Here is a 13,629-nt window from a genome sequence, read left to right as displayed (position 1 = left end):
TCTTTATGACTACAGCGTACCCATCTTCTGATGCCTGCTTCCTGCAGGATAATGCAGCATGTCGCACAGCTCAAATTTATCTTGGGTTTCTTGTATGTGAGAGTGAGTTCACTGAACTCAAATGGCCTCCACAGTCGCCAGCTCTCAATCCCATAGAGCACCTAATGATTCTCTAATAAAACTGGGGAACATTGCGAACCGCGGTGTAAAAGCTAATTGTCAATTTATCCGTTGTTTGCATGTGAGATTAAGATGTATTTTTTTCATAAAGTTGGCCTGAAATATCAAGCAGTTTTCAACATTAGCGATCTGGTATTTTCTAATAAATTTTCATCCTCATTAATATTTAGCTCTCGTCTCCTAAACTGTCATATCTGAGAAGAAAATAACATAATGGCAGCTATTGTTTTAGTCATGAAATTACTGTTACAGGTTATTGAGACATCTACATAATCAGTGTTATTTTTTTTTTCACTCCAAAAAAACCGAGGTGAAATTGGAGAACACATTTTTAAGCAATTTATTTTAAAATAAATGCTGGAATTACTAAATTTTGATACATGTTAGCTAATACATCCAGATAAATTAGAATTTTCTGGCAATTATTTCATGGTTTGGGATTTAAAGGGTTAAAGACTTTACTTTAGATGTCAAAAAATGGGACAGCACAGTTACACCAGAAATTTTCAACCCTTAATAGAAGCTTTGCACACCACATAATGTCCCAGGAATCAGACAGAAAATGACACCTGAAATAAAAATCAAAGCTACAATTTAAATCAAGAGGCTCTGTTTATCTGCAATAAGCACTGATGCTACGATTATAATTTTAAAGTGGGAAAGTCAGACACTGAGCAGTGCGCCACAGAAATGCAACAAAAGCAGCACTGACAGCTTATTCAGACAGAGCATACCTGAGAAATCTTATCCAACACCCGTCTCCCTCCATGAGCTATTTTATCTCTCATCTCTGGGCTCTGAAAAGTAGAGTGAAAACCAATTGGTTTCATAAGATTAGAAAGTACCACACGACGACCAGGTGCTCCACCTCTCAGCTTTTACCCTCACACACAGCTGTGAAGCAGAAAAGTGTGTCAGAAAAAAAAAAGGTTTATTAGAAGATTGCAAGGCTCAAGAGATTCATTAAACGCCTCTGTGTTTAAAATAAAACCCACAAAAGTGCAATGCTTGACTGTATAATGCTTCTAACAGTGTAACAGTTCAATTTTTCAAAAAGAAAAAAATGCTAAACTACCTGCTGAAGTTAAAAATTATATTTGATCATTTCAAAATATATTTCCTCTAGTTTTCATTTTAGCGTTTAACTCACAGCAAGTTCCTTCTGCTTCCCAAACATGTAACCACACAACCAGGCAACGCTTGAAAGAGAATATGAGTCATAAAGTTACAGCAGTGAAGGGCATAAAATTCTCTCTGAAGTCTGGTTTGAAAAGTGGAAGAAAACAATTCCAAGGACCTTCGAGAGGAAAAGAAAATACTCAGAACATGAAAAGAAAATGTGTCTATAAGCAACCTTTCAGTGCTCTATAAAGAATCCAGCCCTTATTTTGGAAAGCTAACTTTATTAGATATATTTATTCAACTGCTCGTTGACCCAAATATCTAATCAGAAAACCCGTGGCAGCAAATTACTACATTTAGCCATGTCAGCATGGTCAAAACAAACTGTTAAGTAGCATCAGAATTAAAAGAAAATTTAAGTGACTTTCAATTTTTCAATCTTTGTTGGGTTAGTCTGAGTATTTCAGAAACTGATGATTTACTTCCCACATAAGCATCTCTAGAGTTTACAGACAATGTTCTCTTGTTTAAAATGCATTGTTAATGCAGGTCAGTGTCATGGCCCTGGTTCTGTTTCCCAGCATTCTGTGTTTTTTGAACTTTTAAATATCTTCTTTTTTTAAGTAAGTTTACATTTCACACAGTCACAGTGAATAAAGAAGGTTGGAAAAACATTGTCTCAATTTCTGCTTCGACATTCAGATGATAGGGTCAGATTTGTGGTGTAAACAACTTGAAAACACGGCTCCATTCTGCTTTGTATCAACAGTTCAAGCTGCAGTCGGTGCTATAATTGTGTAGGGGATATGATTAGTGCCAACTGGGGGCCGTTTAAACACCTGCATATTTTTGCTGTCCTCTTATGATCACAGTGTGCCAATCTTCTGATGGCTACTTCCAACAGGATAATGCCTCGTATTGCAAAAGCAACAAACTGATTTCTTAAACATGACAATGAGTTCACTATATTCAAATGGCCTCTACAGTCGCCAGATCTCAGTCCAATACAGCACGGCTGAGATGTGATGGAATGGTAGATTGGCAAAACTGAAGTGTAGCCCACAAATCTGCAGCAACTGAGTGATGCTGTCATGTCAATATGGGCCCGAATCTCGGAGGGATGTTTACAGCCTCTTGTTGAATATATGCCATGAAGAATTAAAGCAGTTCTGAAAGTAAGAGGGGGTCTGGTCCTATATCAGCAAGATGTACCTAATGAAGTGACCAGTCACTGTACTTCTAAAGGTTGTGAGCTGGCTCCTCTCCTCTGTCTTTCTCCTTGTGTGCGTGTCAGTGAAATAGGGTCTACTCCTTATCTGAGGAGGGCAAGGTGTGAAAAGGAAGAGAGACAGATGTAGAAAACATTACTTGAATTAATGACGGTGACTGTGAGTGCAATAAAACCTTCTGTATTTATCACTCTAGAACCAACGATGGAAGGACACTTACATCAAACATGTGAAAGTAAGGCCAAAATATCGGATTTTTTTTTAAACAACATGAATGTGGTGACAGTGGTGCAAAGTCCCCTGCTAGTACCATCACAGCTGCCATCCTCCAAAGCAATCGACCGAAGGGAAACACTAGCAACAGCCCTCCTTCCAGATCATTGATATTGGGTATTGACAGTCTCACATGGTGTTGACTGAACAATCTGACTATGGAGAAGATTACCCTGCACAATAAACAATAGTCACAAACGTTAGCTTTAGTTCTTTTTTAGTTTTTATCATGTTACACAAATGACATCCTTAATTTTGTTTGGTATTTGTGTGCAAATGGATAAGATGGAAAATCTGTAACTCATAAGAAAGTAATTAAAGAAAATTCTGGACTGAACCTGAGAGCACTAAAACTCCAGTGGAACAGTCTCCAGCAAAGATAATCAATCGCACTTAACAGCTCTGAAACAAGCAGTTCTTTAACTCTGTTCCAACAACAGAAAAGAGAGCAGTGACTGGTTTGCATGCCAGATAACACCCTTTGACAAAGCTCTAAAAGCACATTTACAGCCGCATCAGGAACTGACCGGCTGTCAGCTGTTGCACACAAACAGCTAAGCTAGGCTGATGGCTAGGTGGACAAAATTCTGTTCTGTGTGTTCTGTTCAGAACTGTACAATAAAATAATAATATTAATAATAAAAAATGAAAGTCTGGGTATGTTTTATTCAAATTTACCTCACATTAGAGGTTTAAATCATTCCACTATCATACCTCGTACCTCTAGGATAGCATCATTTCAACTTAACCAGCTATTTCAATCACAAAAAGCATTCATAAATGAATTATACATGAGGAATTACAGAGTAATTAATTTGGATTTTACATGCATGTTTTGTCAAATGTCACTGGTACAGCTATTATGGGAAATGGCTGGCACTTAAAACGTCTGTCAAACGCAGTGATTTGCGCCGACTTTTAAATGATTCCTAATCATCCATCAACCCACACTGTTTATTCCCAGCTTGATTATAACCAGTGCTTCCTGCTACAAAGATGAAAAGTCCAGCGACATCATGCCAGCAAAATAAAAGATACCTCTGACAGCAAAATTCAAAAACACACAAAGCTGAATAGCAATCAGAGGTTTGTGTCAGGTTTTTATTAACAGTCACGACATCTAATACCAAATCTTATCTGTGTTCAATACTCTTTAACAAATGAAGATGGAGACAGTGAGATCCCACTGAAAGCACTCTGGATAAAGCTGGATAAAGCTGAAAAAGTATACTCAATATGATTGAAGCCTTCCAATGTCAACTATGAACCTTGGTGCTCAAATCCGACTACTGTGTTCTAAATGTCCCAACGGGTGTGTTTCAAGGTAACGTCTGTATTTCTTAGTGCTCAGTTTGTTGTAATAGACTATGTGGAACAACATGAAGCAGATCATTATCCTTCAGAATCACCTTAGTCACCGCAACTGTGTCTCATAGGAGTTAGAGTTTGTCACAGCGGGCAGAGTCATTTTCTGTAAATAAATCGCAGTGTGTTAAGACTACAGATAGAGCAGTTGGCACAAACAGGGCAAGGCATATGGCTGAGAGTGCCTCGGTCACAGAAAAGACTTTTAATGCCTTAAACACAAAGTCTTTGGTTTGATAAATAAATGTTTTGTTCCATACACAGTTGTGTTTTGGAAAGTTGTTCAGGAATGTCTGAGAAATTTATTTAGTCCTTTTTACTTAATGCTTTAAAATCAGTTCAAAATAATTTTAGCAGGATATAAAGGTCTTTCAAAGATCTCTTTGAGCATTGGCTGCTTTTTTATTCATTGCCAGTCTAAACCTTGTATCTGACTATTTTGGGGGGAATGTTGTTTTTTAAGCAACTTAACACTTAAAGATCCAAAACATGTAAACACAGAAACTTTGTCAAAAAAACACAAAAATTTATTTTTTTCGAAAAGCCACTGTCATGGTTTGGTGCTGCACTGCAGGCAGTGGTGTTGGGGCTCTTATTAAAATCAATGGAATTATGAACATGGAAAAACATCTTAAGATTTTGGTCCACAATGCAATATTATCTGGAAAGTGTATGATTGGCAGTGGCCTTATTTGTCAACTGGACAATGATTCACACTGCCAGTGCAGCAGAAGGATAGAAAAACACACAGTAGAACACTATCATTCATGGACTGGGCTCCCCAGAGTCCAACAAAAGGTAGCCAACATTCAAAGCAGAGCTCTGAATGTCTCCCAAGAAGGCAGGAGAACTATTCCTGAAAATGACAAGAAAACTGGTCTAAGAGAGTTCAGGCTGTGGTGAAGAATAAAGGTGGCTATACTAAATTCACTCATTAGACTCTGTTTTTGCCTTATATACTGTATTTCCATGTTTGCATGTGTTTCAATAAATTTCTGCACATATTTCCCATTTTTCTAGAAAAATATAGGAATTGTTTTTTTGTTTTTTTACAATTTGCAGCACTATAAGTGACAAAGCACCAAAGACAGGAAAAAGTACAATACAAAATATGTCAACAGTCTCTGAATGAAGCCTAATTTCTTTCATGTTTGCTAACTTATTATATAAACAGGTTCCAAAAACACCTGTTTAATTTTTGTCACTGGTGGTACAGTCATTACATAATTGCCAAAAGCATCAGTAGTATTCATTAAATATTTTACAGCTGCCTCGGGCTTCTAATTGCTTGTCAATTCACCATGGTACGATGTATAATCAATGCTTTCAGTTCAGGGCCTGGACCAGAGAGGTACTTCATCATGCCTCAGTAATTAGAAAGCAAATAAAGACCTGAACTACCCAGCAAAGCCAAGTCAGGATTTCATTCTGCACATCATTCAGTGCTATTATGTACTGCCATGCATTTTTCGCAGAGGGAATACCCGTAATAAGTGTTAGTGCCTAAAGGCCTCATGAAAAAATCTTTACCGTTACCATAACATCCCAAGACACTTGTCTGATGCCAAGGTTTCAATGACAACACAGTTTTACCTACAATATCAATGTTAAAATCATACAGAAAAGTTCATAGATCACTTTAATTTAACTATATTGCATTGTACACAAAACCAAGTTAATGGGTCATTGATTCTTTGTCGTGACAAGGTACCTACTAATAAATTACAGTTTAAATTCCCCCATGACCTTTTCCTTTTCCTTCTGTGTCTTTCTTCTGGACAGTCAACATGTGCTTGTTTCCTAGCTTTCACTAAAAAAGAACAAAAAAAACCTAATATCCAATCAATAACTGCTTAACTGCTTAATGCAGGAATAGCAGACAGGCTTTGACAATGAAGTGCACCCAGTACTAGATTTTCCCCGAACTGCTATTTATGTAAAAACAAAGTATGCTTTTAAGCCGTTAACGCACAGCCTAAATCTGAAAATAATGTTACAAACATTGCACTTCCCCAAGTTCTTTTCTTAAAGAAAAAAGTAAAACAAGGCAGACAAAGTAGATTAAGTCCAATTTTAAACCCGATGTGGTCTGACATCTTCCAGATTGGTTATTGTTTCATGTGTCATGAGTAATACAAGTAGTGTTAGGACAGAAAGTGCAGGTCTGTCAGCTTACTAGTCATGGCTTTTGTGGCAAAAAACCCACATTCATCCATTTGCAAAGAAACCTAAGTGGCACCTTAGTATTATTCTATCATATTGAATAATGCCCCAACATTTTCATGCCAGCCTGTTACTTACAGGGTATCATTTGCTCTTCTTTTGACCTCATGCAGATTACAGGACCGTACCATTTACCAGAGGGTGCACTACCATCAGTACAAGGTACAAGAGCTTAAAAACACAACTGACAAACAAAATGCTTAAAAATAAAAGTGATAAAAGTGTGTCTCTCTTTCTCTGTCACTATCAGCAAGATGGAAAAAAAATGTCTTTATAAAAGTCTCTTTAACCACTTTATACAAACTAAACATTAAATTTTTATAGACTATATAATTGCAATTAGAATATGATTTTCTGAAACATTAATATTGTGTTCTACCTGTGCAGAAGATTGAACCTCACTCATAATGCGATGGATGATTTGATTGGCTTGTGTACTGTCACCCGCAGGTTGACGAGCAGATGTTTGGGACGCTGGATTTGGATTTGTCACTCTCCCATCATGCAGAGCTGCTGAAGAACATCAAAAACAGCACTTCAAACCCAACGCTTGGGTCTCACAGATGTGAAGCGAAGCACTCTGCAACCGCCTCAGCTACATCCTGCATCGTTGAGACTACTAGATATGTATTGCGTTTACCACATGGAGGAAACATGATGAAATTAGCTTTGAATGAGTGCTGGAGGTTTCTGCAGCACCTGATTGTTTTTACAGCTCTGTGCTCACTACTGCCCCCTGAAGGGCGAAAGCTGAACTAAAGGTAAAGTATGGGCATGAACTTGCAGTACACTTTTTTTGGGCTGAAAGTAATATTTTCCTTTGTGGATGACATCTAAGTCTCACTCCAGTCACTTCATTTTTTTTTCTTTTTTGACAGTTTGACTTTCACTGTGCAATGCCTATGCCGCATTGATCAGACTGTAAAGTTTAGGTTCATTCGGCTAGCTTTAATTTCCCAAGGGCTGCCACAGCGGGTGGATCAGTATTGTTTGATTTGGCACAGATTATGGCAGATGCCCTTCCTGACGCAACCCGTCCTCTTATCTGTGCTTAAGGCACAGGTGTCGTACCATTTGTGTTATCTCCTGGTTTCGAATCGCAGAGTTTTCACGTATAAAGCGCATGCGTTAAAGGTTTCAGCTAAAGGTAAGCTCCTTTTTTTGTGCGCAATCAAAAATCTGAGTTTGTAGCTTCCGGGAAAATTTGTGACAACAGACCGTCTCCTAGCCAATCCTAGTCTGACTTTAAGGAAATGCGTTCTGACATATTTTACCCAGAAATTACATAAAATTGAAATTTAAAAAAATGTAAATCGGGTAAATAAACTAGTAAATAAGTAAATAACTTCTTTCATGAAAAAGAACTCGTCCCTCGATCCTGTAACCAAAATGTTGAAGTCATATGATAATTGGATGATAAGCTAAGCTGATATGAACTGACCTCCTTTAAGTCTTGGTGTCAACTTTATTGTCACATCCCAGAACTATATGCACAGCGGCGCAGGGCGCTCGCCACCAGAGTCGCTAAATTATAGCATGCTTCATGCAGATCAGCTCCATCTTATGTGGGATTGGCTATCTGCATCATTGGAGACGGTCTCTCTCTTCGTTCAGAGGTGAGTCTCTTCAGCACCTCCCCGGCACTGCTTAAACATCCCCGCGTCCTCCTGCCGGAGACAGTTACTGCGCGCGCCACACCACGAGGGCATCCGTCTCTTTTTCTCTTGTCGCGTAACACACAATACAGTATGGAATTAATGCAAAACGAAATTTTGCATCACCCAGTGGTTTTCCATCTCGCCCATGAGACAAACTTGGGGAATATTTGAAGATGAACCTGCCGTGGACACTGAAAACACTTGAACCCACACCGAAGCGGTGTGTTCTGTGAATGCTGAAAAAAAAAGCCCAGTTACAGGTAAGATAATAACTTCCAAGAGCAACTGATAGGGATGTGTATAAAAATGTACGAAAATAAAGGAGAAGTCAGATTTACGGATTAATGAATTAAAAACGGGAAATTGAATGTGCTTGAGCCAAAGAAATGTCTCGCCCGTTTACCGTGGACTGTGGTAATTTTGTTAACTATTTACACAGGCGCAATTTCACAACACACATAACCAAACAATATCCTATGCTGTTTGTGTACAGAGTTTCCTAATAATGTTAATGAATGACTTAACCTCACTCTTTTGCAGTTTGTCTTTTCTGAACCAGATTTGTTTCCTTGTCTTGTCTTCTGCTAAAAAATCCACGTTCCTGAAGGGTTTTAGCTACAAAATACTCTTTTTACCATCTGTGCTGGGAGCAAACTGCATTTCTGACTCCTTTCTGCCTGTGCTGGCTCTTGGCTGTATATTTTTAAAGGGAGAGAGAGAGAATACCTGTTGCTCAGTTTGCACAGTACCTCAAACACAGCATTTTTTTCCCCCACAATATACCATACACCTGCAGTGTTTAGTTGTGTGTGAATCATTTTTCATCTACACAAGTGCTTCAGGCACCATGTTAATCGTGTCTGTGCTCTGCCTCTGTAGGACTAATCACTAATCTTATTTATTCTTTGCAATGGCAATGTGCTTTTTTCAGTTTCCAAGTGATAGGTATCACAACAGTGTAAGCACCCGAATCAAATAGCGGACATTTAGATGTCACTGAGTTCAAATATCCTTTTTAGTAACGTGGTCGGCTGTTTACCAAAATACAAGACTGCAGGCAGAGTCCAACCTTTCCTGCTGCTATGGAGAAAATGATGCACTGGCATAATAAAACCACTTATCTTTTTGGCTCCAAACTAAGTTGTCAGACCACGTTTGCCTCCTGTGTACTGGCAGTGAAAAGCACTTCAGTGTGACTGCAACAAGGCTATTGGCAGTGCCGTGATTCCCCCCATTCAATTACTTAAGCTGAGATAAATTTACATCCATGCCGTCCCCCCTAATAAATTGGGTGGTGGGGGGGGAAATGTGTCAACAAAGAATCCAAGGTGGCTTGGTACAGCTGATCGTTTTGCAGCGTGTGAAATGAAAGAATTTCCCCCGGGAGAGCTTATGGCTTTAGGGCGTGTGGAGTGATTTCCCTTGGTAGCAGTAAGCCTGACCAAATAAACGCGCAAAGAAGGTCTAACCTCAGGTAGAAAGCACCGTCTAAGCTTCTGTAGGAGAAGATATTCCTCCTAAGACATGCTGTTAGTCAGGTCTGTTCTCAACAGAGATACAGATAATCATGGTGTAGACTGTTAGATTCCCTATACGAAGTGCTGGCCATACGTGTGAAAAAATACAAATTTTCTTATTGCTACATCGTATGCTCACATGTGGACAGTTTTCTGCCATACAACAGCCACTCATATCATCTGTCCGCAAGTGGATTAATGATCGTGTTCTCTGCTATTTAGTCCATCAAGGCTGAAAGAACACAATAAAGAGGTCGGTTTTCAAGATTTTCATACTTTAGCTGACATAGCTTCTCTTGTGCTTGTGTCCAGGTGGGATGTCATAATCAGTGCGACACAGAGAGACTGAGGTGTCATGGACTCGTGGATCTTCCCGTCATCCCCTCCGAACCTGTCGGAGCACCTCCTGTACGACAGCTTCGTGCAGGACAATGAGTCCATCCCCCACGGGAACTACACAGACCACAGCTTCACCAGAACCAGCACGGTGGTCATCACCTGCATGTACTTTCTGGTTTGTGCTATGGGGCTGTGTGGAAACGCTCTCGTCATCTATGTCATTCTGCGCTACGCCAAGATGAAGACAGTTACCAACATCTACATCCTCAACTTGGCGGTGGCTGACGTGCTCTTCATGCTTGGCCTGCCGTTCATTGCCATCCAGTTGGCGCTGGTCCACTGGCCTTTTGGGCCTGTGCTATGCAGGGTCGTGATGACCGTCGACTCCCTCAACCAGTTCACTTCTATCTTCTGCCTGATGGTCATGAGCATTGACCGCTACTTGGCCGTTGTGCATCCCATTAAATCCACAAAGTGGAGGAAGCCACGCATGGCCAAGACTATCAATCTGGCAGTGTGGGGGGTGTCGCTGATGGTTAACCTGCCAATTGTTATCTACAGTGGTGTAATTACAAAGCACGATGGCTGCTTCTGCACCATCGTATGGCCTGAACCTCAAGAGGCTTACTACACAGCATTCATGTTCTACACATTCATTCTAGGCTTCTTCCTGCCCCTCATGGTCATCTGCCTTTGCTACCTGTGCATCATCATCAAGGTGAAGTCCTCGGGCATCCGTGTGGGCTCCTCCAAGAGGAAGCGCTCAGAGAGGAAAGTCACCCGGATGGTGTCCATCGTGGTGGCAGTGTTTGTTTTCTGCTGGCTGCCTTTCTACGTTTTCAACGTCACATCAGTGACAGGCACCATCAGCACCACCCCGATCCTGAGAAGTACCTTTGCATTCGTGGTGGTTCTAGGATATGCCAACAGCTGCGCTAACCCAATCCTTTATGCCTTCTTATCAGAGAACTTCAAGAAGAGTTTCCAAAATGTCCTGTGTCTTAAAAATGTGGGAGGGCTGGACGAGGTCGATCGAAGTGATAGCCGGCAGGACAAATCTCGCATGATGAATGACCCGACGGAGACCCAGAGTACTCTGCTCAATGGGGACCTGCAGACAAGCATCTGAGGGGCGGCTGATTGGACTCATGTACACACTCGCAGAAACAGTCATCACTTACCAATCTCTCTAAGGTTTCATCAGGAAGAACATTATTAAATATTAAACTTATTAAGATCCAACACAGAGGAAAAATCAAAGGCATGCCAAACTGCAGTGTCCCTCTTGATGTATTATCAGGTTCTTAGCAAATCTATTATAACATAATAACACAAATTCATAAATGCTGTCTTTAGGCTGTAAATGAAATGCAAATTTAATCTCCTCAGTCCCAGGTGTATTAACTCTGAAGTAACTAAACAGATCCCAACACCCAATTGCAAATGTGCCCAATTAACCAGTGTAGTAGAGACCCAGCACTACGTACAGAGTTTATAGCAGAGAGGCTGTGCCAAGTTTACACATTTTTGTATTGGCTGAAAATAACAAGGGAACAGTGTGCTCAAGATATTGTGTAACTGCAGATTATTTGTTTCTTTTTGGGAAGTGTTTTGACAGTAAACAAAATGGAAACTGTATTTAAAGAAAGTCAGAAAATGTATATAAATATATGAATCTCTCAATCCTGTCTTGTACAAAATGAATCCTCTCTGTCAGCTGTAGAACATAACGAATGTCACTGCTGTTGTGTGTCGTTAAGTTCTGTAATATAGCTACTTTTCTTCTTATTTTTGTGAGTGATTTTCCTTGTAATACAAATGTATCTCATGTAAATGTGAATGTTCAGTAGGCCACCAAATATTTAGCCCTGTGTCACTTTCTCCCTGCATTACACTATGTACATATATAATTTATGTCCCATTAAAGGGTACTGGCTTGACAGTTTATCAAGCAAGCCTCTAACCAAAGTGCTGCTAAGATGTATAGACATTTCGTAGGGTTGTAGTACCATGGTGGTATTAAATAGAGCAATGTTACCTTCCTGTTTTACTGGATTTTTCACAACACTGCTTATTATTTAACGACGTCTACCATATAATAATCTCGCTGTCATTGTTTGCAGAAGTAACAATTACCAATTAGCTCAAATTTTGGAGAGCTGTTTCTAAATGATTAAGAATGAATCCCGAGTCTTTTTATTATGTTTTCTCCAAACCTGAAACCTGTTCAGATAATAGTTATTTTACTGCATTGTTTTCTGTCCACCGATTTCCCAGGAGCTGCAGCGCGCATCAAAGGGTACAGATCACTTGATCTATATCCTAAATCAGTTCCTGTATCTTGAGACTGAGCTTCCACATCACATATTATTAGTTAACATTTTGCATCCTTTGACTCTGACCTATCGTCCTCCGTGGCGTCTTGGGGCTACATTTCGAGTGTGGTTTCTAACACTGCGTGTCTGCGTGTTGTGAATTTGTGAAGGGCTAGAACACTTATCCTAAAGAGGCTGTGGTGTTCCTTTTTAAATCGTCACTGTGCTGCTCCAGGAGTCCACAGTTCCTTCTGACAGCCCGTGATCTTTCTGTTCCTATAGTCGGATTACTATCTTTGTGTTTATGAAACATTGATATTAGATGTGGAGGTTTCTTCAAACGCATCAAAGCTACTGATAGATTTTAATTAATTCATAAAGAATCGTGACTGGCCATGTGTTGATGTGAACATGTCAGCTAGCACTCTCTTGCAAACAAGAGGTAAAATACGTGTTACTATTGCCTTAAGCATGCCGTGTTCAATATGTACTTCTTTGTGTGAGTGTTTACATGATATGCAGAAGTGCACACACACACGCGCACTTAGTCACACCCCATCCATACCTAACCAAATTCCATATCCAGTCTGGCACTCTCTCTGCAGTATTGCTGCATATGTTAACAGGATTGTAACTTCTTATTAGTATTGAAAGACATGGAGCACCTCTAGTGTCCTATATTTCTATAGCAACAGTGACCAGTTGGTGTTGGTTGCATAGAAACATTTATAGCATGACAATAATAGAGAGATGACTCCAGGAATACATTATGACTAGATGTTGCTCAGATGACTGAAGAAGAAGAAAAAAACTCACCATCTCTGAGCTATGAAACCGAACACCTCAGTTACATGTGAAAGCTTATAGTCTGTATTAGTACATGTGAGCAAAATAAACACCTTGCATTAAGTATCATGGTAGCAGATATCAAGAGAGAGCTGTGTCACTGCTGTTTATTAATGCTGATTTCTTAAAATCCTTTTTTTAATTAAAAATATCTGAATTGATTACATTGCCTATTCTATTGGTGTTTTATTTCACTTTTCTTTATTTTGTGAATGTTACCATTCCTGTATTTTGGGATATATATGTTCCCCCAACTCCTGTTTAGTTAAATTAAAGTGAAATAGCTATCTAATGAGATGAGATTGTGTATAGACTGTGTATAGTTGTGTTGAAACTAAATAAAGAATATGTTCAAAAATCATTTGGTGCAGTCTCTTTAAACTGACCTTTGTCACAGCATGAATGAGCAGGTAAACACAGAGGTTGTTTATGAAGAGTGTGGGACTTAGATGTCAAAGGTATCCAGAGGTGTGGCTAAAGGGGAAATTTGATTGGACCCCCTCCCTAAAATCATGTGGTCATGTCAGTGCAACCGTAGGTGGAAATTAAAGGGGAGGATGAG

At 39.6% G+C, this 13,629-nt stretch overlaps 1 protein-coding gene and 1 long non-coding RNA gene across 18 annotated transcripts in view; one reads left to right on the top strand and one right to left on the bottom strand.

Annotated features, from left to right (window-relative positions):
* The window catches only part of LOC102079698 (uncharacterized), a 108,840-nt gene extending 99,000 nt beyond the window's left edge, over positions 1 to 9,840 (bottom strand). For 7 of the 15 annotated variants that reach the window (XR_003219629.1, XR_002061853.2, XR_003219628.1 and 4 more), the window contains exons 1-3: positions 7,834 to 7,969; positions 6,772 to 6,905; positions 915 to 977 (exon numbers count right to left, since the gene is read on the bottom strand). This is a non-coding gene — a long non-coding RNA (uncharacterized LOC102079698). Of the gene's footprint in view, positions 1 to 914; positions 978 to 6,771; positions 6,906 to 7,833; positions 7,970 to 8,575 lie in introns of those variants that run through there. The other 8 variants (XR_002061856.2, XR_003219619.1, XR_003219626.1 and 5 more) reach the window with 6 other exon arrangements.
* On the top strand, positions 7,393 to 13,146 carry LOC100699490 (somatostatin receptor type 2). 3 transcript variants are annotated; one of them, XM_005454916.3, is made up of 2 exons: positions 7,393 to 7,539; positions 9,880 to 13,146. In XM_005454916.3, the coding sequence occupies exon 2, from the start codon at positions 9,923 to 9,925 to the stop codon at positions 11,033 to 11,035; it is 1,113 nt and encodes a 370-aa protein (XP_005454973.1). In that variant the 5' UTR covers positions 7,393 to 7,539; positions 9,880 to 9,922; the 3' UTR covers positions 11,036 to 13,146. The 3 variants fall into 3 exon arrangements, with proteins under 3 accessions (XP_005454973.1, XP_005454974.1, XP_005454971.1); XM_005454917.3 differs by lacking the exon at positions 7,393 to 7,539 and adding an exon at positions 7,879 to 8,008 and having other exon boundaries at positions 9,880 to 12,986; XM_005454914.4 differs by lacking the exon at positions 7,393 to 7,539 and adding an exon at positions 8,178 to 8,310 and having other exon boundaries at positions 9,880 to 12,986.
* Positions 13,147 to 13,629: the final 483 nt, after the last annotated feature.

This window comes from Oreochromis niloticus, linkage group LG4, assembly GCF_001858045.2.
Source record: "Oreochromis niloticus isolate F11D_XX linkage group LG4, O_niloticus_UMD_NMBU, whole genome shotgun sequence".
NCBI classification, from domain to species: Eukaryota; Metazoa; Chordata; class Actinopteri; order Cichliformes; family Cichlidae; genus Oreochromis; species Oreochromis niloticus.
This window is presented reverse-complemented; position numbering and strand designations above follow the sequence as displayed.

What these genes read in the sequence shown, in the direction of transcription:
- LOC100699490 (XM_005454916.3), top strand. Translation starts at nt 9,923, where the DNA reads ATGGACTCGTGGATCTTCCCGTCATCCCCTCCGAACCTGTCGGAGCAC.